The sequence below is a fragment of the Drosophila serrata genome, unplaced genomic scaffold, assembly GCF_035046125.1.
Source record: "Drosophila serrata isolate PLE 108 unplaced genomic scaffold, ASM3504612v1 contig_272, whole genome shotgun sequence".
NCBI classification, from domain to species: domain Eukaryota; kingdom Metazoa; phylum Arthropoda; class Insecta; order Diptera; family Drosophilidae; genus Drosophila; species Drosophila serrata.
The window spans coordinates 11,901,080-11,927,718 of NW_028257170.1; the positions used below are offsets into that span (position 1 = coordinate 11,901,080).

Below are 26,639 nucleotides of genomic sequence, written 5' to 3' on the forward strand. Positions count from 1 at the left end.
AGCTGGAAGTAAATCGAGTTTCAGTGAATCGATTATTTCTACAAAGTTTCAGAATTACAATTCGAATTGGAGGATTGATGGAGACATCAATGCTTTTTTTTTTGCACCAAAGTTCAATTTATTTTTTTGTTGGCAGATTATTTAAATATTATCGTTTTTTATTGGTAGTTTCCTAAAATATCACAATAAAAATAAAAACATTTCAATCATTACGCCACTGATAATGGAGCGATACATCGCTATTATTTCGAGTTCCTTCACTTGGCGGTGTGACTTTTCCCCGCCACAGAACGGTCACTCTGAAGCGCGGGAAAGCCATCAGCTGTCACCACAAATTGTGCGAAAACCAAGAAGTCGAGAGCAAATTGTACACAAAAAGACAAAAAGTTTCCAAAAGTAATAAAAACTTACCGCAGATCGTTATCTAAGCAATCTGCACTTTAAGTCACACCATATTGAGTTAATAGAGTGTTTTGCTAAAGAATTTCACGAGCACACGCAATTGCCGCAAAGAACAAAAGAAGAACCTGCTGGAAAAAACGCGCCGCCAAAGGCGTCTTGCTGCAAGTCTCCCACATATTTGCTAAGATCCCGAAGGTACAGTCACTGCCATGGCGAAAGTCCACATAACTAATGTGGTGGTGCTGGACAACCCGAGCAGTTTCTTCAATCCCTTCCAATTCGAACTAACCTTCGAGTGCATCGAGGAGCTGAAAGAGGATCTGGAATGGAAGATGATATATGTGGGATCGGCAGAATCAGAGGAGCATGACCAGGTGCTCGACACTATCTACGTTGGTCCTGTTCCCGAGGGCCGTCACATATTCGTTTTTCAAGCCGATCCGCCGGATGTCAGCAAGATCCCCGAGCCCGATGCAGTGGGCGTCACCATTGTGCTGCTCACCTGCTCCTACCGGGGCCAGGAGTTTGTTCGCGTCGGATACTACGTAAATAACGACTACGCTGATCCCGAGATGCGGGAGAACCCACCGCCGAAGCCGCTCTTCGAGAAGCTAACACGCAACATTCTGGCTAGCAAACCGCGTGTCACCCGCTTTAAGATCAACTGGGACTATGGGCACATAAATGGGAATGGGAACGGCATCGAAAACGGCCACGACGACTCAATGATGACCGATGGCCCGTCCACTTCGGAGGGAGCGGCGGTGGCTGCGGCACAGCAGGACGACGACAACAGCCTCGCTATGCCCATGGAGAACGGAATCAAGGCGCTAAACGAGAACTCCAACTCGCTGGCCATGGAATGTTGAAAATCTTGCTGGTACTCTGGCTGCTGGATGACCACGTGAACGCAAAAACACAACCTTTTTCCCGCGAATACACGCTACAATGGGCGCAGACCTGAGGAATTTCCGCCCGTCAATAAATGTAACCGACTCTCCTAATTCTCTCTCCCCCTAATTAAGTAAATATAATTTAAACGAAACAATTTAATATATATGTATACCTTAAAGTTAATCCTAAGTTTTGTTTTCCTCAGTTCGGACCTTGGGAGATTTGGCTTTTAAGGTACTCTTTTGGGTCCCGGACCACTTTTCGTTGTGTATGAGGTGAGTGATCAGAACACGCGATTATTAAGAGAACCTCAGGTGTTGAAAAACATTTTATTTGTGTATAGCCATACGAAGATATGATTTTAATCAAAAAGTTATTGTAATAAGAGCTACAGCAGGCTTGCCGAAATTAGCTTTCTGGTTCTACGATCAGTCCTATGACAGCTTTATAATGTAGTCAAGCACAAGCAAAATTATCATTATTTCTATTCATTTTTCAATCTATTCAATATCCGCTGTAGGGAACAAGTATAAAACTAAAAATTCTGTTCGGCATAAAGGTTTTTGTGATTAATTTTGCGTGTATACATAGTGATCGCGTTCTTCAAACCTCGGTAGTCTCCGTAACTACATAAACGGCTGCTTACAGAGATCGCCCTGACAAATTCCAAGGAAATATAATTATTTCGCTGACTTATGTTGAAAATTTAAACTAAACATCAATAATTCATTTCGGCATTACTCTATTTTAATTATTTTAGATCTAAAACATTCAAAATCCCAAATTATTTGTATATGATAATGTCGCTCAATCCACCGGAACAGGGCCATAGTCCTCGGTTTTCCAAAAGCAAAACGAGCAATACGTGGGGAGTAAACGACAAATTGGCAAATGGGAGTTTACGTAGCTTATCCTCCCTCCTGATTTCTTGTTTCCAGGTACCTCAGCTTTACTGATTTGTGCAGCAAATTCGACAGTCCTTTGAAGGAACCTAGCTGCGATCACTGGAAATTCTGTGAGAAGATTGCCCATTCCCTAGGTGGTTCTGTGGATTTAGTCTGCTCGAATGCCACCTTGGACAAGCCCTGCAGTGGTCCTCCCGTGCAGGAGGAGGAAGTGAACGGCAGAAACTTAGCCACCTTCTTGAAAGCGTTTGCCTTGATCTATGTTCTGCCAGAGGTTGATTGGACTGCGGAAAAAATCGAAATGTTGCTATCGGAGGGTACGGACTTATTCCAAGAAAGCTCCGAAACAGACGGGGAAACGGACGAAAAGATCTCCAAGTGCGAGACTTATTCTGATGAGAAGCGAATCAAAAGGAAGTTTAATCTTGAAGGGCACACCTTTACTTTGGCTTTGGAACCTCGTTACCAGGGGGATGTGGCTAGACACTCCAAGCACACCATCAAGAATTTAGGTCGCGTTCTCCAGAAGTTCTTCACGTGCAGACGGTATTGCTTGGTTCTCTCTCGAGTGGGTAACCTCCTCATATGGCGGCGCAGAAACATGTTCTTTGTGATGAACGTCAAGGGTAAACAACGGGATAAGAATATGGGACTGACCATGCTAGTGTGCCTGACAACCATCGAACGTGTGGTTGATGAAGCCAGGAAGTTAAGTGGGATAACAGCCAAGGATGAGTTTTGTATTCGCGAACTGGTGGTGGTGCACTTGGAGACGCCTGATGGACGTGTTTATATACGGGACTCCAACTACCGACCTATTGAGCCCAAGGTGGCGTATAAGAGCTACGCGTATCTGAAGGCGAGTCTTCATCTTTCACTGAGCCAAAATGATTCAGTAACAAACCGCAGCAGTCTAATGGTGGCCGTGGGCTCAATCCTGGCTAGCAAAGTTTGCCACCCGAAGAATTGGAATACTGATATGCTGGACCGACTAGTTTGCTACGGATTGGAGTTATCCCGTAGCTGCTGGCCGGATTGCTTTAGGAATCAGCGGCCCGTTGACCTAGATACGTTTCCCACCCAAATGCGACTGGGGCAGTTCGTCATGGAACTTAAACTATTACCCAACGTGAAAATGGGCCATTGGAAGGACGATCTCCACAACAATGGAACGAATTTCGGGACTCACATCAGTGAGGCCTTCAAGAAATACAGCAACGTAGTCTTCCAGATAAACAATCAGATGTATGCCATATGGGCCAAGGACGACTTTTACTACCTCCTCGATCCCTATCGGCATTCTGTCTTGGGTAGCCAGTCGGAGAAAGACAAGCCTGAGGGCGCTAAGTGGGCCACGCTTCGCATGTTTCACGACCAGCTGACCCTGCTTAGCGTGTTCCACCAAATGCTCAAGGAGTCACACCGGCAGTCTGCCTACTATCTGCATGTGGTACGAATACGTAATCTCGCCGAGTGCCCAGAGGGTTTCGCCCTAGCTCCCTTGCCCGACGAGGTGGATACCTTCGATGTGGAGTCTCTGAATGAAGCCATATTGTTCAGCGACCACCCAGGAGTCAATGTGTGGGATAAATTCATGAAGGAAATCAGCGACTACGAAGAAGAAGAGAAGCTAAGAGTTTCGTTGGAGGAACAGAGTGCAAGAGAAATGGAAGCCAAGAAAAACGCCGTCTCTAAAACAAAAACCCAAAAATCAAAGACGAGAATTGTAAAAAAAACAAAACGCTGCCAAAATGCTAAGAAATCAACGTCTACAATTCAGGATCCAAAGAAAACGGAGACAAAGACAGTCACAACACGCAAAAAGTCGGAAATCATTGTTCAGGAGCCAGAGAAACTGCCTAAGCAAAGCTCTTCCAAACGTATACATAGGAAACCAAAGAAGTCGCCCAGAAATCCACCAAACTCTGTAGCTTCAAACACATACACCAGGCAAAAAGGCGGTGTATCAGGCGATTCCCTCGCCAATCCGCCTAGCAAATGTCCTGACAGGGTTCCAAACGTCAAGTGGTCGACAAAGGAATTAGCTATCATGAAATTAGGAGATGCCAACTTAAAGGCATCACAGGTTAGAATACTTAAAAGGGAAGGAAACTCAATCCGTAAAAATGCTAACAAAAAGCAATCAGACGCGATATCCCCGAAGAAAGCTGTAAGAGATGTCCCCAAAGAACTCGTTAAACAGTCGAAACGAAACGAATCCTTGCTTCGTTTTCCGGGCTTCAATCGGGTGCCACAGCTCCTGGCCGTCGCTGGGTCCGAAAGCGGAACCACAGAGAGTCTGAACCGGATGCTTAGCTCCGCCTTCAAGGTGGCCAACAGAGTCTTTGCGATGACGCCGTGGGGCAACTACGTCATCTTCCGGCATAGTGCCAACCGCTCTAAGGAGTCGGCAGCCTCATGGTTCTACCTATTTGATGGTTGTACATGCGATATTGATCGATTCCGCCACTTGGATCTTTCCAAAGGCACTGCCGGATTAATTGCATTTCGAAAGCTATCAGATGTGGTATGTCACATCGCTGATTTAAGGGAGAAAAGGCCTTTGAAGGATCTGTGCAACTGTATGGAGGAGGAAGAACAGCTTCTCAGCGATGCGGTAAAAACTAACTTGGCCTCTGGAAAAATTCTTATAGAATGAAAGTTTGTATTAAAGAATAGCACCTTTCAGCTGGTGTTTTTTTGGTTGTTTTGGTTGAAATAAGGCGCATTCAGAGGTATAAAAAGGTGTCGAACGAATTTGCTTTCAGATTGTGGTGTGCAGAACACTTATATTCTATTTAGCTTTGGTTCGAGATTTTTTTCAATTTACCTGTATAAAAAGAACCAATAAAAATTCCAAAAAGTGTATCGCTGAGTGAATACCGATTGACCTAGAAGGGCCTGGAAATGGGTTATTGTTCTGCTTTTATAAAATTTCGGAAGCTGCATGATCACTAATATGAAATAAGCAGGTAATGTATATAAACAGACAGATTAATGAGTGGTTGAAGAGATCGGATGTTCACACGGAACTCAAGTTTTTTTCTTAGTGTAGCTCTCGGAAATATATTCCCAAGTATTTCAAAATGCAAGACTTAATGGAAGCAAAATCTTATAGAAGGAACTTCGAAACCTTTCCATCTTAAACATAAAGCGACTTCTTTATAGCGTGTTCTTATTCGTTTTCATTTTATTATTATTGCTAGTTCGTATTTTAAACTTAATATGGAGTACATTTACATAATGTAGAGAAATGTCGTACCCGACGGCGCGACGCATCTTACGAAGCTAAACATCCAACTAATGTGTAAATATAAAGAATATATGTATATATTGAGTGTATATAGAATTATTTAGATTTGTAATTCGTCTTGCAGCTAATGAACGACTCCAGAGGATGCCAGAGGGGCGATGTTTGGCCAATGTAATAGTTATTTGCTGCTGCTAATGGCTATACGTTTTCATGTCAGATTATCCTTGAATTCCTATCCGAATGTATTTCCTTTTCTTATTTTTTGTGTTGTTTGCATTAAGGCACTGAAGCTTTGAATTTTGTGCTTATGGAAAGTAAATTTTTTCGACTGAAGCAGCACATCGCATCTATTTTGAATGCGACTATAAAATTATCGTACACTGCGCGCTTTTTCCTTCAAGTTTTTTAGCAAATTTTGTTATATATAAAAAATATCCCTGACTATTTTCGTTCTACTCATTCGTTTTTACATTTATGCCTGAGGCCTTCTGTTGCAATGCTTGCTTTATGATTTCCTATTTTCATGTGTATTGTGGTGGTGATTCTTAAGCTCTTAAGATCGAAACATAAACTTATGCTTATGTGTACTACAATTAGGGCATTTTTTAAATAAGTATATTACAAAGGCAGCTCTCTAAGGACAAGAATAATTGTAAAAATAATTAGGACTAATGCGAAATTATATTCAGCAAAATAGGAAATGCATGTGATACGATACGACATTAAAATAAAGATTGCCCCTAACCCAAGGGGTCGTCCGTAACGATCAACGTTTGGACACGACCTCCACCATTTCCGATTGCAAGCATATACATATAAATTAGAGAAAATGTGTTGCAGGTCTGGACATGAACATAGATAATACCATACATTTGGGGCCGATTTCTCGTTGAGTATATAGGAGATAGTTTTGGGTTACGTAAGTTTAGGAGTTCTCGCTTAGGCTAAATATCGTTCTAGGTTAGACCATGTTGACGGCGCCATCAGCCTCGAAAGTGGGTATGGAAATAATATCGCTGCTGCGCACCGCGCCCATTGGCAATTTTGGGCATCCCTCAGCCGCAACCCTAGTTGTCCGATTCTCCTCCGCATCGTCATCGCTGGAGTCACTCGAATCATCATCTTCTGGCTCGCTGCAGCTATTCGTGGATGTGGACGTGGATGTGGTTTGGGTCTGCTTCATGGCCGATGCCATATCCGTATTACTCTCCAGCGTCGAGTGTTGGCTGGAAGGTGAGTGACTGTACTCGGAGGTGTTCTCCTCATCGGAGACAATGACCACGTTGCGCTTGTGGATGGCAATTTTTTGTGCCAGAGGTGCCTTGTAGCTGCGTCTCGGCCTCATTCCACGGGCAATGGGCAGGCGGCCAATGCTAAAAGAAGGTAAATTATTAGCAATTTTCGTTGACTGCATTCTAATTCAGCTAGTTACCTTCGCCTTCTCAAGGCGTATTTGTAGTCCGTCGTCTCGCCCTCCTCATCCGACCAGCTGTCCTGCTCCTGCGCCAATGCTGACCCATTGGCATTACTTATGGAACTACCGTTCGGGTTATCGCCCAGGAGCTGCCTTCGCCGCTTGCTTTGCGTGCTGCTGCACCGACTCAAGCACGGACTGTTGCCGGTCTCCCTCAGATCCAGAGGCGAGTTGCCCCCATTGCCGTTCTCAGTGTTGCTGTTTGAGTTCGTGTTGGACTGAATGGACAGGCGGTTTTCGTTGATGAACTCGATTACTTTCCGGCCCAAGCGGTCGAGATTTTCGTTGTCACTGCAGCAGTCGGTTATGTCCAAGCGCTCATTGCTATTCATGACATCGTCGATGAGTTGATCGGGACTTGAGCAGGCATCTTGGTAGGTCAACTCGCTGGTGCTCAGTGAATTGCCGTTCGACGGACTAGCGGGATTGCCTCCTCCTGACGCTGCTCCTGCAGCGGACGACGTGGACCCATTTCGAGCTCTCGCCTGAGCCTGTGCCATCTTCTGTACTCTTTGCAGTTGCAGTGGCAGTTGGCGATGATTCGGGACTGGAACATCGATGGGCTGCGAACGAGGAACCTCTGCGCTGGGACTAATATCCGTTTCACTGACATCCATGGCGTCCGTTTGGGTTTGCCGCTCCACCAGCTGCACCTTTCGATTTTCTGGCTCACTCTGGTACCGACGATCTCGCGTCGGGCTGTATTTGGGCGGAGCGCCAAAGGACCCTGAACCATTACGTCGATGACGGAAATTCTTCTTGTTTTTGTTGGGCATTGTTCCGCCAAGGCCAGGGCCCGGTATTAAGTTCTCCAAATATGATTTTGGCTGACAATTGCTGTCCAGTTGGGCATACAGCACACATTTCACAGGGGACTGCAAACGGGATAATTATTTCAAGGGTTAACTCATAAATTTGTAATCGTCGTCATACCTCTGGCGTTGTCTCTGGATCTGGCGTGGTTGACTGCTGTTGGATGGCTGCAGTGGGACCATTAAGTCGTCGGCGATAGTGTTGCATCTTCCTGAGCGTATTTCCTAAGCGTCGCGTAGGTTTGTATCCACTGCCAGGTAGCTTCCGTTCACGTCTGAGAATTTTTTGTTTTGATATTTATTATTAGTAAGCTTAACGAACACAGTTTTCATAAAACTTACTCAGCAATTTCCTTCTCCTTCTCCTGCAATTGCGACATACACTCGCTGAGCTCAAAGAACAGCTGGTTCGTCTTTTGCAACTTTTCCTCGTAGACCATCCGAATGTCCTGGGCATGACGCCATTCCGCCGTGCGTCGCTTGATCAAATCCTGCTCGTACTTGTGAATACTAGTGCCATTCTGTGTGATCTCCTTCAGGTGGGAGCGCACCTCCTCCTTCCACGACTTTTGCGTCTCAAAATATTGCTTTTCTGTTTTGCGCAGCAGTTCCGGCCCGGCGATGTCCAAGTGCGAGAGAATCTGCCGGAACGAGGGACGATTGCGGGGCTTGCTCTTCCAGCACAACTTGACGAGCAACTTAAACCCCTCCGGACAGGTACTTGGAACCAGCAGCTTCAGGGAGTTGTTGCCGACGCCCCAAATGATGGCCGATGAGTCCACATCCTTGTAGGGTATCTCACAGGTCAGCATTTCCCAGAGCACCACGCCATAGGACCAGATGTCAACCTTTTCAGAGCAGGGCTCATTCCGTATCACTTCCGGTGCCATCCAGGCGACGGTGCCCGCAAAACTCATCTTGGTGCTAATCTCGTTCCACTCCCGACTCGTTCCAAAGTCGCTGATCTTCACCACCTCATTTGTACTAATCAGTATGCTGGCAAAAGATTCGCAGATTTTAATGGTAAATAAGTTTTTCCCAAATTGGGGTTTATCTACTTACTTGGGACTTTTCAGATCCCTGTGTATAATCTTGTGGGAATGCAGATACTGCATGCCCAAAGCGATTTGCTTGGACCAAGAGACCAAACGGGACGGTAACATGACTTGCTCCTCCTTGAGTATATTTTGCAGCGGGCCATAGGGACAAAACTCCATGATGATGCAGAACACAGGCGATTGTGTGCAAACCCCTCTGCAAAAAACAAGTTTTAAGGTGCATTCATTCGGAGAAATATTCTTTTTATAGATTTCGATAAAATAATAATCATCAAATGATATAATTTTTTTTTTAACTGTTACTTAATGACATTATTACTCACTTAAACTTGATTATATTCTCGTGATCGAGCTTCCGCAGATGTTTGATATCCGTTTCCTTTAGCTCCTTCACCTTCTTCACGGCCACAATCTCGTTCTTTAGCTTACCGCTAAAGACTGCTCCCTGGGCTCCACTGCCAAGCCACTCCAGATCCGTAATAGATTCGAACGGAATCTCCCAGTCTTCACTCCGTTGACTCTTCACCTCGATCACTCCACTCTTACCAATGAACGAGAGCACGGGCTTCATGCATCCGAGCAATCCATACATCCATCCGATCGGCTTATCCGGATGGCCAAAGGCCGCCGCCGCTCCTCCCGTGTGAGGTGGCCAGCGTTGTTGGCACGAGTTCTCGGCACTGCTGTCCGTGATCTCCGCATAGTTGGTGTGGTGCTGCAGTCGAGGCGGAGAGTCCAAATCGGGTGACTTAAATGGCAGGTCTGTGGCGGCGAGGCCTAGGTGACCAAATTCATCTTGCAGGCAAGCCATGCTGCAAAGAGGTAAATAAATCTTTTTAAATCTTTCAAAAACTATAAATTGAAAGTGTCTTTTAAAAGTATTTTCGAAAGTTCATTATAAATGGTCTAAAACGATTATAGTTCATTTTCGGTATGTGTACATGTTTTCTCAAAATCAGGCCCCTGTCTGAAATTTTCTTAATTCTATAGAATACCTCTGGAGACCCATTTGATGGAATTATAAGTACAATGAAGCGTAATGATAGTAAGCAAAGAATAGTCCTATAGCATACACAACGCACATAGAGATCCTGTGTTCATGTCCGGTTAACCAATTTTTTTGACAGAGACTTTATCTATCCGAGAAACTTTTACAGGGGGAAAAAATGTTTACAACAATAAATATGTAACAAAATCCTTTAAAAAATAATGAAAAATCTTTTAAATAATGATAATGGGTCCGGATTAATTTAAAAAAAATTAAATAATGATAATTTTCTTATACTAAAATTCAAATTTATCAGATCATAAATAAGGATATGATGGTAAGCTAACCCTCAAAAACTAATAATGCGTTACGCCACACTGAAAGTAAATTAGATTTATTTGAAATATTGTTCGATTTTTGATTAACTATTTTTAAGTTTATAAATGTATAGCTTTTCAACATGGTCCTAAGATGAACTATAGAAAATGGTTTAATAAATATGGTATAGAAGCGAAAACATAAAATTGATATAGCTTGGAAAATAATCTGAATTTAACAAAAATGTAAAAGTCTTTTAATTGCGTTACTGAGGCAAGTTATATAGATTCCTGGCATGTTTTTTACCTGACTGACAACACTAATTAACTAATTGTTATCGATTTGTGATTTCGGGGGACTAATAATTCCATTTCTTCTAATGCCAAACATCTTTTATTAAAAATCTACTTTCAGACATTTTTTGTAGGAAAATTCAGGGGGGCGTAACCCCTTAACCTTGCGCTACAACTTATAAAAGTCTTTCAGCCAAATTATAAAAATCGGTGGGCGCCATAAGTATCAACGCAAAATGTTTGCCTATGGTTATCAATCAATTAACAAAGTCTGTTAAAAATAAGAAGTATTACGCATCATTTTAAAATAGTTCTAAAACAAATCTAATCGATAGTGGCGATATGGAAATCCCTTTAAGGCCGAGCATCGTCAATAAAAAAATATACGTATATTTAGAAAGCGACGGAAGAGTCTGAGTTTACTAATCGTAAATCTGTTGCATTATAATCAAAGTGCCTTTTCGCAATTTATGTGTGTTTACACACGCCATAATAATAATAATCATTTTTCGGGTGAACGAGCAGAAAAGAACGCGAACTTTGATAAAAACAAGCCCGTGCAAATAAATATAAGAAGTGATCGCTTCAATTTCAGCTTTTTACACACACACACGGGAGGGCCTTCCTGTTGGAATTCGTGTTTGCTTTTTGTCCGATAAGATAAACAAACACAGGACAATGGCAGAGCAGGGTGTGGGGGTGATCCAGAAGCTGCAGCAGGTGAAAAAACATTTATCACTGCCAGAATGGCGGTGACAACAACAAATTTCCAGTAGAAAGTCTAATGGGCGAAATCACCTGTTGTACAACACACATGTACATGTATTCGTATATGTATGTATATCCGAACCCGCACCCGCACCCGCACCCGCACTCGCACCCACTCCCAGATTTCGCGCCATCTACCGTTCTTCGTAGAACGTTAGCCATTGTTCGTAGTACGTCATGAAAGAATTCAAGTTAGCATACCCCTTATCGATAAGGTACAAGGGTACTATGACTTAGGGCAAACTGGAAAATGTAAGTAAAAGAACAGGAAGAAAGTACAAACCCACTAAGTATATATAGAGATGTTATTGGTCAGTATAAGTCACAAAGACTTAAATATGAAGTTTTGTTTTGAAATTTTACTAATTCTGCCCTACAACAAGAACTGAAACGTGGCTTTAAAATATGTTACAAAATAAAATAGCCATTAAGAGCAAATAACAATTATTGAGAAAGGGGTTTACCTATAGATAGCTAATTTGAACCTTATAGGTTTCCATTAAAATTTTGTCCATCCAATTATTTTAAAGCAGCAACATTCAGTCGCGAAATTAAGTTTAAATGATTATAGCTTTTGATACACATACTATTCTCAAAATATATTTATAGAAAATATTGTATTGCAAAGTTTCATTTATTTTTAAAGTATTTAAACTTGGTACAATTTCACAAGACTTGAAATGATTGGCTCAAATAAGTTCTATAACTTAAAATAAACCTTAATAATAAAAAAGGTTTAACTTTAACTCGTCCTTGTTAAAAACTGGCTTGTTTCTCTAGCTTTTGTAGTCTCTGAGATATTTTTTATTAACGCATGGTTATGGCTAAATCAATACGGCTGGAGATGCTGATAATGCCTCCGGATATGCCCCCTTCTGCCTATTACACACAAATATTGTCTAATACAAATTATAAACGACAACATAAATAAAATAAAGTGGTTGAAAATTAATTGAAGAATAAGTTGGAGCGATGTTATTTGTTTTACAAAAAGAGGAAAAATATTTTGTAAATTCTTACTATTTACTTAAGAATCATAATTGGAGAATATATTTGGAAATATTACTGGTCTATTAAATAATCTTGTGTTTTTTTATCAATGCAAAGACGCCTTTCAAATTAGTTGGTTACAACATTCTCGGTATCTATGGAAACCTTGTATAAAAATATTTCAACCATCGTTTTGAATATTGTTCGATCAAATAAGTTTTTAAGAAAGTTCTGTTTACTCCTTCTACCTAGCTAGTTTGGTATAAAATTTATCTCCCTTTGTCAGATAAAATCTTAAATCGACCTAAAACGGTGAATATTTTATGAAAGTTAATAAGGGAAGAATAAGAAGTATCGAAAAGTCGACTTGATCGAATATAGTCTGGATGAACACGTATGGATTTGGCTAGCGGCTCTTTCAGTTATGTTTGAAAGAGGACGCCACTTAATACCCTTAGTATGTATTAACAAAAAAATGTTTGTATTTTTATTTATAATTATCGTGTTACGGTACGTAAAACAACAAGTTCTCTAATCAACCTGTTACAGAGACACACACCTACATACATATGCATCCGTCTATCGTTCTCCGCAGATTTGGCGAACAATCGCCAGTATAGCTGTCCCGCTTTTGTGCGGTTAGCGGCACGAGCAAATGTCAAAAACCTTTCGCTTATTTATGAATTTGTGAAAAAAAAAACATTAAATTCGGTCGCCAAGTATTAATTTTAAAGCTGACGGCCAAGCACGTTTTGACCTTTTGACGTGTGTAGTTCATAGAACGCGGAAATTTGGTGGCGTCTTCTCTTAATTCTTTTGCTGTTCGTTGGCTTTAGCGATTTTATTTTGTTTTGCCTAGGTCAGCTTGGTGGCTGCAACGCATAACGGTGAATCTCTGAGATTCTCTGTGACTCAGTGCATTTTGAGATACATATTGTGGGTCATTTTACCTCTTTTCTTTGGTGATGATCTTGTCCGGTGGCTCATGCTGATTGTGGCCAAAAAACGGTATAGTGTAGACCATGACTCTTCTTTACTCAAGTGTTTGTTTCCGTAATTAGTTGTCGCGCACTAAGAATTTTCATTCATTCATGCGACGCGACTGCATTAATGCAAATTTTTACGCCAGCACTTCTTTTTTTTTTTTTTGTTTACGCACAGAGCCAACAACAACGCGTGACCACTTTTGATTAAAAGTTCGTGCCAAGCACCAGCAGTTACCAACAGCAACAACAGCGAGCGCTTTTTGTCGTCCGATGTGTACAATAACAATAACAACAAATGACGTCAAGGTAACTTGGTAGAGTTTTTGTTGTTACTTCTGCTTTAATTACAGGAGAAGACCAAGACGAAACGCATAACACTTTCGTTGGCGGCTCTCAAAAGTGTGTGTTTGTGGAAAAATAAATGTAATAATTTCACGTTTGTATGTATTTCGCACACATTTGTACACTGATTTGGCGATAAGCCGTGTTATTATTGTTGTTTTCGGCACACACACACACACAAGCGCGACAATCAGGTTCACGTATTTCCAGCGCAAAAGAGCGATCCGTCAGATACGATTGATTTTCGCCAACTAAATTGCGAGCGGGAGCGCCGGAGCATAGCGGTAAAGCTTCGCATTATCAGCACAGCTTTCAGATGTTGCACTCTCTCCCGCTCTCATCTTCTCTTATCACATGGCTTTGTGGCTGGCAAAGTGGCCGCATTGGCAAGTGCCTGCACTGATTCGCCAACCAAGTGGGCCCTCTCTAAGCCAGGGTGGCCTCTGGTCACACTCAAAACCAGTTTTAATCACTGGAGCCACATGATCAAGACACACAGATACAGCCAGGTGTGTTTGTATGATGGGAACGGGTGTGTGTGTGCGAATGGGAGGAAGTAGGAAGTTTTTTAGTTGGGACCCGCAGATTTATTTCCCCGCTCCCAATTACAGTAGATATCACTTGGAACGGAAAGGAATAACAAATATTTTCCAAATATTGTTCTACAATAATAAAATAAATAAAAATAATTCGACTGTTCAATGGAAATTTACAAAAGTGTCAGGGTTTCATGGATGTAAGAAATGTCGAAGTTTAAACTGCGTTTAATTAATTTTCCTCCTTGGAAGATCATTGGAAATAGTTTTAGTAAAGGCAAAGATTAAAACTTGATTTCCCACTTTCTTATATTTTCTGTCCCAAAGAAAGATATTTTTCTTTAGCCAGTAACCACTGTACTTTTATCATTTCACCACAAGCTTTTAGCTTTGCACGTGTTTATTTTGCTTTATTTATAATTTGCTAGGGGGTTTTTTGCACCGATTTCTATTTAGATTCATTAAACGGAAACTATCTGATGTTGATGCTCCCAAAATTTCCAAATTCACTCCCGTGCCTATCAGGTTTTCAGGTTTACTTGTCATTGAGTTAAATCAATTATAGATTTTTATGGGTACTGATCGTGCAACCTGATGAATACTTTCTAGAACAGTGCAATGAAGGTCGACTTCCCTGGCTAAACAGGTGTCAATTTACTAAATATTAATCAGCCTTTTATAGGATGTGAGTCTTAAAACCTAAACAGTCCCGATGTTAGATAGCCACTCACCTTCTCCTTAGGTTATCCGTCTGATCCAGCGACAAGTTGGGACTGCTGCCGTGGTGTCGCCTTCGGCCATACAGATTCTGTTGTTGTTGCTGCTTCCGGGATGCGGCGGTGGCACCATTGACCAGATCATCGCGACTCTTGCTCAGACTGTCGCCAAACGGCTGCATTGTCCAGGATTGGGTTTCGAGTCTGGTTTCCTTAATTCAATCTTACGACATGCTGGTCAAGTAGTTGGAGTGGTTTTATTTACGACGATGTTTCTGTAGGTACGTAAAGATAACGCGTGAAATCAATCATTTGGTGGTCATGGAACTTCCTTTCACTTGCACAAGAACGCGCACACGCGTAGAATGGAAATCCTTTATCAATGAATGGCGAAAATCAATACAAAAGCGACGACGTCAAACGGCGAAAAGCACAGGATATGCGTGCGAAAGAGCGAACGAGATGAAAGAAAATCTTATGGCGCCCACGCAAAAGCCATGAGCGCTCACAAAGTCAAAGAGAGCTTGCGACGAAGAGGAAAAATTACACTTTACAATTATTGGTTTTGCATTTCGCATTTCATGTGTTTTTTTCACTTTCAAACTATTTTTACGATGCCTTTAAAAGGTAAATTGCACAAAGAGCTACCAAGCACACAAGCGCACATTGAGGTACATACATTTATATATATGTATGTATGTACATGTATTTTGTTGTTGGTGGTTCTACTTCTACTCTTTTTCTCTTCGGTTAACTTGGCCAAAGCTAGAACATGAAAAAAAAACAACACTGAAACTTCGCCAAACAGACACACACACACAATTCACTTTTCTCTATTTCCATCTCGTTCACGCATTCGCTCGTGGTATCTCACTCACACCTTGGAAGCCGTACAGCGCAGCTTTGTGCTGTTGCTGTTTCTTCCTCTTATTTTTCTTGTGCTTTTTGTTCCCTCTTGCTCTTTTGGCCAAGAAAATCAATAAACGAATATCTTGTATTTGCACATTTTTCACAGATATCGCACACTTTTCCAGCCATTTTCCATTGCGAATTGCATTGCATGCACTATTTCTTACATTGATTTGCTTACTGGTGCTGGACTTTTAATTGATTTTAACTTGAAATGAAACAATTAAAGACTGGTTTACGAAAACGCGTTTATTCCGACCAACCGTCCGCACCAAAGGTAGATACAAATCAACTGAAAAATACAACAAAAAACTGGCTGCTGGCTTTGGGCCGAAACCAAATCCGCTCTCAAGCGGTCTCTGACGGATTTCCTCCCCCAAAACCAGTTTGGAGCGCAGGTTGCATTGCGCATGTGTGCGGGAGAACGAGAGCTCACGGGAGAGAGAGAGCCATCCATGGCCAACCAAACTACCCACCAAGCACTTGCAAGGCATTCCGCTCGTTCTGCTGTCGCCTGTGTTGTCGTTGTTATCCACTGGTTTTCTTTATTTATGTATTTGTTATTGTTTTTCAAACTGAAGCGGGCTTAGCAGAAAAGCTTGGCTCCAAAACGTGCATGATCATGTTCTGTGGCCCCAAGCTTTTTGGCAGCTGCGTGAGAGCTGTTGCCGAAAAACTCTGGAAAATAAACAGAATGACTTAAAATTAAATTTACGGTGCTAACAATATTGGCAATTAAGCTTCGAGGCTTTGGCAAACGACAGGAGTAGTAAAAGTCCTTTTACTATGAGTCGCTGTAGTCTGCCAAAATTCTTTTCTAATTCTCGAGCTGTATGGATTTTAAAGGAAAATTGTTTGATATAAATGGTTTTTTAATTACATTTGAAACATTACTTTTTCCGACAACAGGCGACAATAGGAGACTAACAACAATTTTTTTCAAATCTTAACAAGAAAAAATAACCTAAGGTGTCGCTATGAAAGAAAATCGTTAAAAGTTGGTACTCCTCAAATATCACTTTTGTTTCTTATCATATTTTGAACTAAAACATATTCTTTTTTCATTGCATCATAAAGACATTCTTTTTGGCGAAATAGCCTAATTGTTAAATTTACTTTAAAAACATGATATAATTCGTGCCAAATTAGCATTCTCGTACACATCTCTTTTATTAAGAGCCAAATTTCTATGGTTCATAAATGATACAACTTTTGACAGAAGCTATGTAGCTAAAAAATACAAAATTATTCTGCCCCTTGTGGGTGCAATAATGATCCTTTACATCTTCTAAGAAAGTAAATTTTGAACTTTGTTAAGCATCTAGACAAAGATACATACATACATACATATGTACAATATGTATTTATTTTCCCTAAAGACGAGTTAAAATATGACACATTTAAATACGAGGCATCTACTCTTAATCACTGTATTTGGATATTTTTTAGCTGATAAGAGTGCTAAAATATTAATGATATAAAATTATATGAGTGTATTTACGAATTTATAGGGATGCAATCCAAGTTAAGAGTACTATTTAAAGCGTTCCAAGAAAAATATGCAATTTGATACTGATAAGAGTAGGGTCCGTCCGTCATCAATGTGTTGTTATACAAGAGAAGAGCTTAAAAAAAGGTTGACTCTGGGTAAATAACCAATTCCCCTTCTCCACACCTTTGTACAACAGGTAGAAACTGAAAATAATGCAGCAGGTAGCATATTTTCTACTACGTAAACAAAGATGACTCACTAGTTCGGAAGAAGAGGGAATTCTTTTGGAGACCAAGTATGTATATGGGACACGATCGCATTGCTGGTCTCTTAGACACTGAACAAAAATTCGGATTATTGTTGTACTAATCTATTAACGTCATTTTTAAAAAGCAATTATTTTAAATATGTTAATAATAAAATGTAAAATTTCTTCCCTTTCCTAATTGACTTTTAAACTTAAGAACTTTCGCATTTGATAATATTTATGACACGAGACTATAGTAACATTGCATTGCGCACGGATAATAATAATAAATTAAATGTAGTTCCAATTTTAGACTACAGGTATGATGTACAGATTTATGGGTTACATAATAAACCTTTATATTCACTTATTCTTAATTGTTATTAAATACTGTATGTTTGGATATCTGATAAAATTAAGATTTTTCTCTCGGTGGAATATCTCAGTCCCCCTCCCAACATAATCACTTGACCAACACATTGTCCAATAAATTGTTATGCTGCATGTGTGCCTTTCAGGCATTTTCTTTTGGTCCATTGCGCTATGAGTCATCGGGTTTCAGGTAGAACATGGTATTGGTATTTGCAGACGGTCAGGGTCCAGGATCTCAGATCCCCCTCCAAGTTGCAGGTTCCATTTCCATTCCCTTCAATCAGTGGCACAAAGAGGGGTATGAGGATTTCATTTCAAGTCAAGCATGTTCTTTATCTTTATTAAGGGTGAAAAGATAAAAAGATCTGATCGAGATACATATTCTTTGAGGATCGCTGTTTTTACACCAATTGTATTTATATTCTTTTGTGGTATAGATTTAAGGATCGTTTTGGGTAAATGTTATAAGAAAATAAGAAAGGAAGCTAACTTCGACACTCCGAAGTTTGTATACCCTTGCAGATTGCAATTCGATCGTTAATAAATAATATAATATAAATTATATATATTTAATAAAGGAGTAATGGCTAATTTCATTACAGTCACCTATACTTATTATATTTCCAGTTTTACAGTTACAGTTTGCCATTTTCCTTTACATTTAATGATAGTTTTTATTGTCGCTTTATAAAATTATCTCTTGATTCTAATAAAATTAAAACCAAAATTCTAAAATAATAAAAAATAAATATATCTTAAAATAGATGAAAATTTGTAAAAAAGTTAAATTTGTTTGTGCTCTCAAACGATTTAAGGTTTATGAAAAAATGTTAAAAACTTTAAAAGTTATATTGTATATAGTATTATATTATATTATTTCATGGCTAGCTCGACTTGGCTGTTGATGCTGATCAAGCATACATATATGTACTTTATACTTTCACTGCGTTGCAAACTTTTGAATAAAAATTATAATATCCTGCAGGAGTATAAAAAAGCGAGATAGCCTCGGCAAGCCAGAGTTTATATACACACATTAGCAGTTTACGATTAGTATTGATTTTGGTCAAATGAAAAGTATCACTGGGAAAAATGCATAAAACATTAATATAAACATATTAAAAACAACGGACTTTAGCTGATATTGCTAGTCTTATATCGATCGCTCCCATTGTTAATTTCCAATGTGAAACATATTAGTTGAAATATGAATATAAAATGTTAACTGAAAAGTTAAGGGTCATGGCGAGATCGCGTCGGGTCTGCTAGTTTTACTTTTTAGAGTCTGAATAACTTCGAACTTGTGCTGGAAGCCTATTATTAAAATGTAAGATTTATAATTATTTTCACAACTTAAAAATAAAGAGAACAACAAAATGTAAGATCATATAAGTGTTATATAATTGTATGTAACTTGTATTGTATTTATTTTTCCAATAAAAACTGTTTACATAAATAATAATTCACACATTTCTCGTGAATTGCTTTTATTACCAGACTTAAACACATTTGACATGTCTTTGGACCTAAACTACTACAATCGACATTAATCAGATTCAGCAAAAATCTATTTCTTAAACATTTTGTATCAACTAAGTTGTAAATGCTTAATAATTTAATTTAATTTAAGTATAATAAAGACAGACGATGCTACGTGCTGTTAATATTAATTATATGCTCTTGGTGCTGTCAAAAACCGGTAGCGAGTGCTTTTTAAAATAATGTAGCTTGGCACATTTTGGTTTTGATTGTTGATAAGCTAAATGATCAATAAGTACTAATTGTTTTCTTAGACCTGCCACCACAATGCAGGGAAATGATATCTGTGTTCCAGTTATTTGATGCTAATGATGATATTAAGGCCATTTCATTCTTTGTCAGTTGTGCGATAGCGAAGCGTTATCAAGATCAAAGAAGGGCGAAATGCGATAGGAGGATGCGTTTAGGAATGAGCATTGCAATGGTTGGGTCACTAGATGAGGGGTAAGTATTTTAAAAATCATTGATATTACCGGGAGGGGTTGTTTCGAGGTCGGGAGTCGGGTTGATTCAGAAGAGCTTTAGGTATATCGTAGATATTAGGGAAGCAACGAATACGCATTTCGCTGTTAGGAGTAATGGCGGGATACATATCGAAAACGAATCTATAAATAGTAGTCACAAAATTGAGATTATTAATTTAGGCGTTTGTTTGCATGTACATATATCCTTCGGAGCACATAATATACATAAGCACTATTAATGGTCATTACTACTGCTACTACCCGTTTATTTATTTTAATACTTCTATATGTTAACTTAATACAAATATCAATATATTCAACTGTCACAGAACTTGTTTGCTTAACGCACTTAAAGGCGACTTAATAATTAATACTGGGTCAGATACTGTCCAATTTAGACAGTGCGCTTCGAAAATGTGGAAGATTCGAAACAAAAGTGTAGTGTGTTTGTTTTTCTGTAAGTTTTAAGTGCGAGTTTTGTAAATGCAATTAGTCTGTAACAAAAGGAAAGGCATTCTCATTGAAGAAACGCACTGAAAATCAATCAATTGGAGACTTCAACCCCTTTCAAGTGGAACCCAAAACTTGTATATTGTCGTTTTCACACTACGCTTTCCTGGTGGTTGCTTCTTTATCTCCTGTCAGCTAGCAACGAGGCGGGTCTTTCGAGGAACCGAATATTTAAACGAGGGAAAATGGTGGATAACTTTGATATCCCGTTTATAGCTCATGCCTGAGTATACTGCAATGTCCTTTTAATTATTTATAATTATAATTATTGGAAGGGTAGGAAAAATGTGTGCAGTTTTAGCTAAAATAATTTTGTATACAACAAATATCAGAATCTATGGGATAATAGCAATTACATGAAGTGTTTTGGTGACTTGGTTTCATGTACTACACTTCTTAGATTTTGATGGGCTAAAACAAAGTCCTTAAATAAGAAGATGAATTTTCAACCGGCGTTGAAACTATTACTATGCCTTCCCATTTCTTTTTAATATTAAGGAATATGTGCGGTTGATTTACCCTGTTTGGACATTCTCCCTCTCTCTACTCTGTTCCTGTTCAACGCTCTTTATGTTAGTTGATATATGTATTCTCAGGTACGCGCTGCATTGCTCTAGTTAACATTCCCTTTTCCGTATAGTGAAATCTGCTAAAAGGAACATTGATCTTTTCTTCAGGTTTAAGCTAAGGGGCTAAGCTGCCAATTGGATGTAATATCTAGTATCCCTGGTGTTTATCGGTGGACTTTGGCTGCTCGCCTGCCTCCAACTGCTCTCGCTCCTGCTCCTGATCCTGAGCTCCGTTTTCATCTTCCTCATCGCTAGTGTCCACGTAGTTGCGCATAGTTAATGCCTGGAAGTCGTTCAAGGCCTGCTCGAAGAGATCTATGGTATGCTGATTGTGGGCAATCACCTGTTGGGTATTTCTCAAGTCCTGTGTGATGAGGTCCTGCATTGATCTTGAGGACGGCGAGGAGGCAGGCGAGCGGCCTGCTATCTGCGGATTTGTGGAATTGGTTTGCTCACCGCTGCTGCTGCTGCTGCTGCTGGGGTCATCGCTAATGTTGCTGGCCGTTAATCCTCGAGTGAGCTCATCCGCATGTGCCAGCGTGGATCCGATGATGTCGCTAGCAATCCTAATGGCCGCATCCGTTGCTGCAATCGTCGATATAAAACTAGAGGCAGCTGCTGCCACGGTGGCTGGAGAGGCTGTGCTGGTTGTCCTACTGAAGACGGTGTCACTGGTCACCTGATTGCCCTCGATGCGGAGACCGGCCACCCCCTTCTTAGGTATGGTGGCCAGATCCCGCTTAACTCTGCGACAACGAGTGGGTTCGTTTTGGCGTTGCTGTACGAGCTGCTCCAAGTCCACTATGTAGACATAGCCGGCCACCAGGATAGTGCATGACTTGTCGCCCTTCTTGAAGGCCTCCTCGATGTCCTGACTAGTACGATCATCATATTGCCACCAACCTGCGGTTATACATATTTACAAGAGCAAACAAAGTTTGGAATGGGACTTGGGATCTTCGCCTTTCAACCTCTGAATCACAGTTTGATTTTCTGCCTAGGATGTAGTTGTGGGAATAGGAATGTGGAGGGGATTAGGAGTAGGTGGGTGGGTGATTTAATCAAGCTTATTTGTATCTTAGGTGCTTGCTGAGCCCAGCGACGCCTTTGGTTACGCCTGGGACTGCATCGGTGCTCTTGCATCGCATTATATTGCGTCGCCTATCGGGGCTCGAGCGGGGATATTGCTTCATTTTCAGAAAGTCAATAACGTACATTTCCCCGCAGATCTGCTGATGCAACCTGCCCGCATGCGGTCCAATTTCGGATAGATCATCGGAGGCGCTGCTCTGCCAATCGTCCTCAGCCGAGGCATCGTAGTCGAAGGCGTCGTCACCAAAGATCGAATCACGATCCTCATCCTCCATTTCAATTGTTTCGTCTTCGGAATCATCTGCGTTTAGCTCTATAGAAGATTCGGTAAAGGAAGAAGGTGCAGCATTGCCAGGCGCTGCACCTAGGATAGATGACATTGGTTCGGTGACAGCCGGCTCCGTTGGCTCGGGAGGAGGACGAATGGGATTCGCTGGATTGTGATCCTCTGGGATGATCGGTGGCTTGGCCGTCTTGTACCTTAGATAACCAGCATATGCGATCTCGATGTCTTCGTTGGTCCGAGGATCGTAGGCCCACCAGCCACCTAGATGTGCATGGTGCGTGTGTGTTTTCGGTGGGGGTTATGGGATATGAGGGGCGGCCGACACCAGAAGCGTAATTCTACTCACCGTTCCTACCCTCATAGTACCATTGGTATCCGTCTTCCGTAGCTCGCGTGGTGCAGATGTCCTCGATGCCATTAACCAGTTGTGGATGGTCCAGGAATTCGGCGGGGATCTCGCGGCGGCACATTGCACAGCGTCGATTCTTATAGGCAACACCCTGTCAATTGGTCGGAAATACGTATTTTTAAAACAAATTCATTCACATGAGTATTATATAGTTGGGAATAAAATCGATGCAGTTGATAATTGTTTTCATTATCTATATAGCAAACCCCAAAAACCCACTTAACTGCATGTGGATTATTAAATGTGTAAATGATCGCCTCAAATTGGCATTTACTCACGTTCAAGCTAAGTAAACTAGTTTAGGAACTGGAAAATGCACTCTAGTGCTAATCGAATACTTGTCTCTGGTCTAAACTGTTTGAATGTGTCCGGAGTGGAAAGCAGTTGACAAGTTGCCAGCCGGAAGCCAAACTAACTTCATAATGCCAGTGAGTTTGGGTCTTTGCCAGGCATGCTAATCAATCAGTCAGGCGCGAGTCGTCACCAAAGGGTTGAGAACAGCCTTGAACTTGACTACGTGCTGCTCAAAAAATCAAATTCCACCAATTCGACGATGCGGTCCGCATTGCTAATAGGCTGAAAAAAGCTTCCGCTGTCGGGTGTTGGAACTACGCACCTTAACACACAAGAAACAAAAGATGTGGCCACAGGGGAGACGTGCTGGATGGATGCAGGTTTGCAAGCAGATGGGGCACTCCAGGGCACCAGCAGCAGCTAATGGTAATGAGGAATCCTCGCCAGAAGTAGTTGTTGCTGCAGGGGAAAAAACGATCATTTTGTACAAACATTTGGGGTTCGTTAGTGGCTTCTCACCTGCTTCCACGTTGATGCTTTTGCCAGCTGCATCTGGCGTTGTAGGGGCTGAGACAACACCTGGGGGTGTGGTCACAGCAGGAGATGAAGGATCTTGATGAGGAGCACCTCCGGAAGCTCTTGCTAAAGTTCCTCCTGCAGCGGCAGCTGCAGCCGCCGCGGAAGTCGAAGGCGACAGGCAGAGATCAATGGTGGTCATGGGGCGGACGATTCCCACAAATTGCACGTCCTCGTCCTCGTCGTCGTCGTCCACGTCAATCACATCGTTGTTATTATGTTCTGTGGCGCGTTGCTGCGACATTTTTCGACTCGCAAGAGCACGTCAGGCACCAGTGGATTAGAAATTAAATTATTTTTTATATCAAAATAACAATATCTTTTTTCTCAATTTGTTTTTCTTTTTGCCCAATTTGTGGATAATTTTTAAAAACTTTTTTGGTCACTCTAAAGTCAGGAGCTGTTATTTAACATTTTACATCTTACGCGAATGAAAAGCCATTCTACACGCTTACAGATACATGGAGTCGAATTCTCACTTTTGGGGTCGAATTTCTCGTTGGCTATTGGGTGTCGGTCCTTGACATATCGATGCTTAGTTTGCCCAAATATCGATGTTGTTATATTTGTTTTTTTTAAACTTGCCTTTACGTAAAATTTTACATCTTACATGTCAATATCACATTTTACACGTTTACGGATACATGGGGAAGAATTCTCGTCTTTGTGTTCGCATTTTCGTCTATGATAGATTTTTTAAAGTTACTTATTATTTTAATTAGGTTGAAAATTTATCAGCTATATTTTTATTTCGTTATTTTGTGTAAGCTTATTTTTCAAAGAAATCTGGCGTTTTAGAAGAAAAGAGAGGCCGTGTTTGCTACAGGAAAAAATACATAAAGTATAAAAAAGAGGAGGGAAAGGAATATTAATAGCATAAACAATCGGCGCGCTTTTTAAATGTAATTTTGTTATATTATACCAAGTTGGGAGTTTATTTTAATCTTATGAAATTGTTGTAGTAATTATTGCTAAAGTTTTAATCGGTGTCTCGGTGGAGTTCCGTTAATGTGTAATTATTATCTATTATATTTTATTATTTCTATTATAATTATCATATTATTATATTGCACAAATCAGAAGCAATCTTAATTTAAAATTTAAATACTGTTAATAATTTTCAATGTATTCTTTAAATTTTATTTGATTGTAGAGCCTATATTTTTTTTAAACCTTTTGGCAAGAGTTTAACCTGGCGATCAAACCATTTATACTCAGTATAATTGTATGTCAAAACTAAAGGCTTACTTATTGGCAGAATCGCAATCAATATTTTAAAATTAGGAATGGTGGAAGAAAAACGACTTCGAATTCCCAATCGGTAATTAAAATCAGTTAACAGATCTACTCATATTATTTCAGTCAACACATATATACATGATATATGTATGAATATGGCCATAAAAATAGTTTACTTTAATGTACTCTTAGCACTTTCTAGCAATAAAATGAAAACTTTATGATTTTATAAACAAATAAAACACATAATAAAATTGAAATTTACTATTCGCTGCAGTATTAGTATTCTGAAGCATTCATTTAAATTTAAAACAAATTTTAATTCATTTTTGTAAAACCAATTTGAATCTCAAGCCAATCGTTTAATTTAAGTTAGTGAGGATAATCTACTTAAAATTGATTTTATTCCCTTTTTCCTCATTTGTTGGGCAAGTAACTTTTATTCTTTTGTATAATTAAAATAAAAAATTAATATTTATTTCATAATAATAAAATTACAAAAATGTATTGTCTTCATCCAATTTATTAACATTTAGAGTCTATGTAAATATGAATAAATATGCTTAACATATATAAATTTTTACAGTTTTTCAATTTTGGCTTACATGTTTTGGTTTATATTATACATATATATGTATTTATGAATTTAATCCCAAAAAGGACACTTTGTAAATATGGTTCAAACTGTTACTGCATGCCGTTCATAGCCTTTTGGCGTTGCTACATTAATAACGCTTTATTAAATCCAACAAAAACCAATTAAAATTATGCGCTTCATTACATGCAACACCTTTTCGCCAGCCGCCGCCGCGCTGCTCAGAAAAATCGGACGAGAATTTAACTTCATAAAAATTGACAGCCCTGCGCCCAGCGTTTCGGTCAGCGAAAGCATCACGCACTTTTTAATATGCAGCCGGCATGCGACAGGCCAAAAAAAGAAAAATAAATAAAATGTACAAAAAGTAAAGCACACACGCGGTCGGTTGCAGTTGCCTGGACAGGACCTTCGGACTCATTACACAAAAATCAATTTTTGGTTTATTTTTGCGTTCGCTCCTCTCTGTGCTCCACAATTGGATGTCATTTTTTGTCAATTACATAACACACCCACACAGACGCAGGGCAATTGCCTAATTGCACGATGGGCAAACGCGTCGAAGTCAACTGCCGACGAGTTTTGTAAATTACTCTCGTTCTGCTCTGATGTCCTGGTGTCCTGGCGTCGTCCTTCGGGCTGTTTAATGCACGTGTCCCTCTGGGCGTTTTAAAAATGTGTTGCCTGTCCCGGGATGCCACTGATTCGACGTGATTTGCCTTTGGGAATTGTGTGTACTTCGAAAGCCAAAAAATGATAATGAAAGCGCGATTCCACAAAAATTCGACTATCAGTTACCTGGTTTTCTGATATGTGAAACGATGTACACAAGAAACTTGACTGAGTTTCCATTAATATTTCATTAACTGAGATGTCTAAAAATGTTCAAGCAAATACCAAGTCTCTGGGTTACAGGAAAATGATTTTGTTTGATTTCATATCCTTTTTACTTTGTAGGACAAGACTAAGATATTTTTCTAGTTCGAGGTAAACTTTATTATTGCTTTATTATTTGTATATTAGGACTTGTGTATTTACAAAGCTATATATTGAAAATTAAGCATTTGATAAACAAGTTCTCAGAGCAAAGAAGTTTAAAAATGTTTCGGTTTCATGAATTTGGAAAAAAACACGAAAACTGAGCAAAAATTACAAACAATATATGAGGATGCAGAGATTCATTTGACCTGATTCCGGATCTGATTCAAAGCAAAACTCAACTCTATTTAGGAATTTCAATTTCAAACTCTTTACATATTCTTAAAAAATATATATATTTAGCATAAATTTGTTTTAAGCTTTAGTAAACTT

At 40.0% G+C, this 26,639-nt stretch overlaps 4 protein-coding genes across 10 annotated transcripts; 2 read left to right on the plus strand and 2 right to left on the minus strand.

Annotated features, from left to right (window-relative positions):
- The first annotated feature begins 261 nt into the window (after positions 1–261).
- On the plus strand, positions 262–1,479 carry asf1 (histone chaperone asf1). The gene has a single exon (XM_020960477.2). It carries the CDS (start codon positions 612–614, stop codon positions 1,269–1,271), a length of 660 nt encoding a protein of 219 aa, XP_020816136.1. The 5' UTR covers positions 262–611; the 3' UTR covers positions 1,272–1,479.
- Positions 1,480–1,706: 227 nt separating this feature from the next.
- On the plus strand, positions 1,707–4,889 carry ms(3)76Cc (male sterile (3) 76Cc). The gene is made up of 2 exons (XM_020960714.2): positions 1,707–2,161; positions 2,235–4,889. The coding sequence occupies exons 1-2, from the start codon at positions 2,091–2,093 to the stop codon at positions 4,858–4,860; spliced, it is 2,697 nt and encodes an 898-aa protein (XP_020816373.2). The 5' UTR covers positions 1,707–2,090; the 3' UTR covers positions 4,861–4,889.
- Positions 4,890–5,362: 473 nt separating this feature from the next.
- Positions 5,363–15,010, minus strand: wnd (Mitogen-activated protein kinase kinase kinase 13 wallenda). 2 transcript variants are annotated; one of them, XM_020960614.2, is made up of 7 exons: positions 14,751–15,010; positions 9,122–9,610; positions 8,803–8,994; positions 8,083–8,736; positions 7,862–8,015; positions 6,887–7,803; positions 5,363–6,827 (listed from the first exon to the last, which is right to left on the minus strand). In XM_020960614.2, exons 1-7 carry the CDS (start codon positions 14,915–14,917, stop codon positions 6,416–6,418), a joined length of 2,985 nt encoding a protein of 994 aa, XP_020816273.2. In that variant the 5' UTR covers positions 14,918–15,010; the 3' UTR covers positions 5,363–6,415. The 2 variants fall into 2 exon arrangements, with proteins under 2 accessions (XP_020816273.2, XP_086690639.1); XM_086834513.1 differs by lacking the exon at positions 14,751–15,010 and adding an exon at positions 13,106–14,701.
- On the minus strand, positions 14,913–24,157 carry Rnf146 (Ring finger protein 146). 6 transcript variants are annotated; one of them, XM_086834516.1, is made up of 5 exons: positions 23,438–24,156; positions 23,241–23,377; positions 22,562–22,715; positions 21,294–21,740; positions 14,913–15,010 (listed from the first exon to the last, which is right to left on the minus strand). In XM_086834516.1, exons 1-5 carry the CDS (start codon positions 23,736–23,738, stop codon positions 14,997–14,999), a joined length of 1,053 nt encoding a protein of 350 aa, XP_086690642.1. In that variant the 5' UTR covers positions 23,739–24,156; the 3' UTR covers positions 14,913–14,996. The 6 variants fall into 6 exon arrangements, 5 of the variants coding, with proteins under 5 accessions (XP_086690642.1, XP_086690641.1, XP_020816240.2 ...); XR_015272058.1 differs by lacking the exon at positions 14,913–15,010 and adding an exon at positions 19,145–19,899 and having other exon boundaries at positions 21,294–22,476; positions 23,438–24,157; XM_086834515.1 differs by lacking the exon at positions 14,913–15,010 and adding an exon at positions 19,145–19,899 and having other exon boundaries at positions 23,438–24,155.
- Positions 24,158–26,639: the final 2,482 nt, after the last annotated feature.